Below are 2,156 nucleotides of genomic sequence, written 5' to 3' on the forward strand. Positions count from 1 at the left end.
TCCTATGCCTAAGAGGTACAAGGTCCCCACCGCCCAAATCAGCACATATACAAAACCTAGATTTTGAGCAGACGGTGGTTGACAGTAGGATAAATGAACTTTTGTATTAGGCGTTATTAAGAACAAATAAATAAATAAATAGATAAATAAAAGGGTCGTCGACCACAGTCATTGGCGGAAGAGGGGCCAATGAACTGTGTCTGTGGGAGACAGATCCTGCTGCTTCCACCACACAGTTCCACGAGGATGGAGGTCGTATTTCACATTACCAAAGAAGAAGAAGAAAAAAAGTAGTAGTAGTAGTAGTAGTAGTAGTAGTAGTAGTAGTAGTAGTAGTAGTAGTAGTAGTAGTAGTAGTAGTAGTAGTAGTAGTAGTAGTAGTAGTAGTAGCAGTAGTAGTAGTAGTAGTAGAAGTAGTAGTAGTAGTAGTAGTTGATTGGCTCAGAATCCTTTAGAAAGCAATATATTGAAAAGAAAGTGAACGATTGGCTGGCGGAAGTTAGGCTCCTAGCTAACTTTGCAAAGACCGAACCGCAGGCGGCATGAGCCGCATTCATATATGGGGTTAAACACAAGTGGAACTACATATTAAGGACGGTACCTAACATCACCGACCTACTAAGACCCCTTGAAGAAATCATCAGAAACAAGTTAGTACCGGCCATCACCAACGGACGGACATTAAACGAAGAGGAAAGAAACCTCATTGAACTTCCACCTAGAACGGGAGGGCTAGGCATCTCCAACCCGCTAAACCTAGCCAAAATAGAACACCATAACTCTATGAAACTCACGTCCTCATTGACAAACAACATCGTGTCACAAGATCAACGGAAGGAGACTATCATGGAGGAGATAAAAGAAATTAGAAGAAACATTTCAAAGGGAAGGGAGGAGAGGCAGAAGAAGGAGCTTCAAGCACTTCTAGCTCGACTACCGAGTTGTATGAAAAGAAAGATAACATTGGCGCAGGAAATTGGGGCGTCCAATTGGCTGACAGCACTACCAATCAGGGCAAAGGGATTCACCTTAAACAAAAGAGAATTCACGGATGCCATTGCCCTGAGGTATGGATGGCCATTGGGTGGGCTGCCTAACAGATGCTCCTGTGGTGTACAGTTTACTCCAGACCATGCGATGATATGCAAGCAGGGTGGATTCATTTGCATGCGATATGATGAGGTAAGAGATCTCACTGCCCAAATGCTTCAGGAGGTGTGCAAGGATGTGACTATCGAACCAACATTACTCCCACTAGGAGGGGAGAACTTCAGATACCGCACGTCCAACACATCAGATGAAGCAAGAGTGGATGTCAGCGCAAGAGGTTTCTGGACACGGGGACAATTGGCTTTCTTTAACATGCGAATATTTGATCCGATGGCCCCCTGTTACAGCAACCTAACTATTGAGGCATCTCACTCCCGGAACGAGTATGAGAAGATCAGGGTGTACGAAGATCGTATACAGAATGTAGACCAGAGCTCATTCACTCCTATAAACTTTACGACTTCAGGTGGGATGGGTCCTAGAGCAAAGGCATTCTACGCTCGGCTGGCAGAGGTAATGGCTGAAAAGAAACAACAACCCAAAAGCAGCATTGTTTCATGGATGAGATGTATACTGTCATTCTCACTCCTAAGATCAGCCCTCCTATGCCTAAGAGGTACAAGGTCCCCACCGCCCAAATCAGCACATATACAAAACCTAGATTTTGAGCAGATGGTGGTTGACAGTAGGATAAATGAACTTTGGTATTAGGCATTATCAATACAATTTTTTTTATAGATAAATAAAAGGGTCGTCGACCACAGTCATTGGCGGGAGAGGTGCCAATGAACTGTGTCTGTGGGAGACAGATCCTGCTGCTTCCACCACACAGTTCCACGAGGATGGAGGTCGTGTTTACTAATTAAGTAGTAGTAGTAGTAGTAGTAGTAGTAGTAGTAGTAGTAGTAGTAGTAGTAGTAGTAGTAGTAGTAGTAGTAGTAGTAGTAGCAGTAGTAGTAGTAGTAGTAGTAGTAGTAGTAGAAGTAGTAGTAGTAGTAGTAGTAGTAGTAGTAGTAGTAGTAGTAGTAGTAGTAGTAGTAGTAGTAGTAGTAGTAGTAGGAGGAGGAGGAGGAGGAGGAGGAGGAGGAGGAGGAAATGCCGGACTG

At 43.8% G+C, this 2,156-nt stretch overlaps 1 protein-coding gene across 1 annotated transcript; it reads left to right on the plus strand.

The window, feature by feature from the left end:
• Positions 1-945: 945 nt before the first annotated feature.
• LOC143034211 (uncharacterized) lies at positions 946-1,761 on the plus strand. Its single transcript, XM_076200152.1, has one exon. The coding sequence runs from the start codon at positions 946-948 to the stop codon at positions 1,759-1,761; it is 816 nt and encodes a 271-aa protein (XP_076056267.1).
• The last annotated feature ends 395 nt before the right edge of the window (positions 1,762-2,156 follow it).

Source organism: Oratosquilla oratoria, chromosome 17 (genome assembly GCF_046742065.1).
Source record: "Oratosquilla oratoria isolate Oo_2021 chromosome 17, ASM4674206v1, whole genome shotgun sequence".
Taxonomy (NCBI): Eukaryota; Metazoa; Arthropoda; class Malacostraca; order Stomatopoda; family Squillidae; genus Oratosquilla; species Oratosquilla oratoria.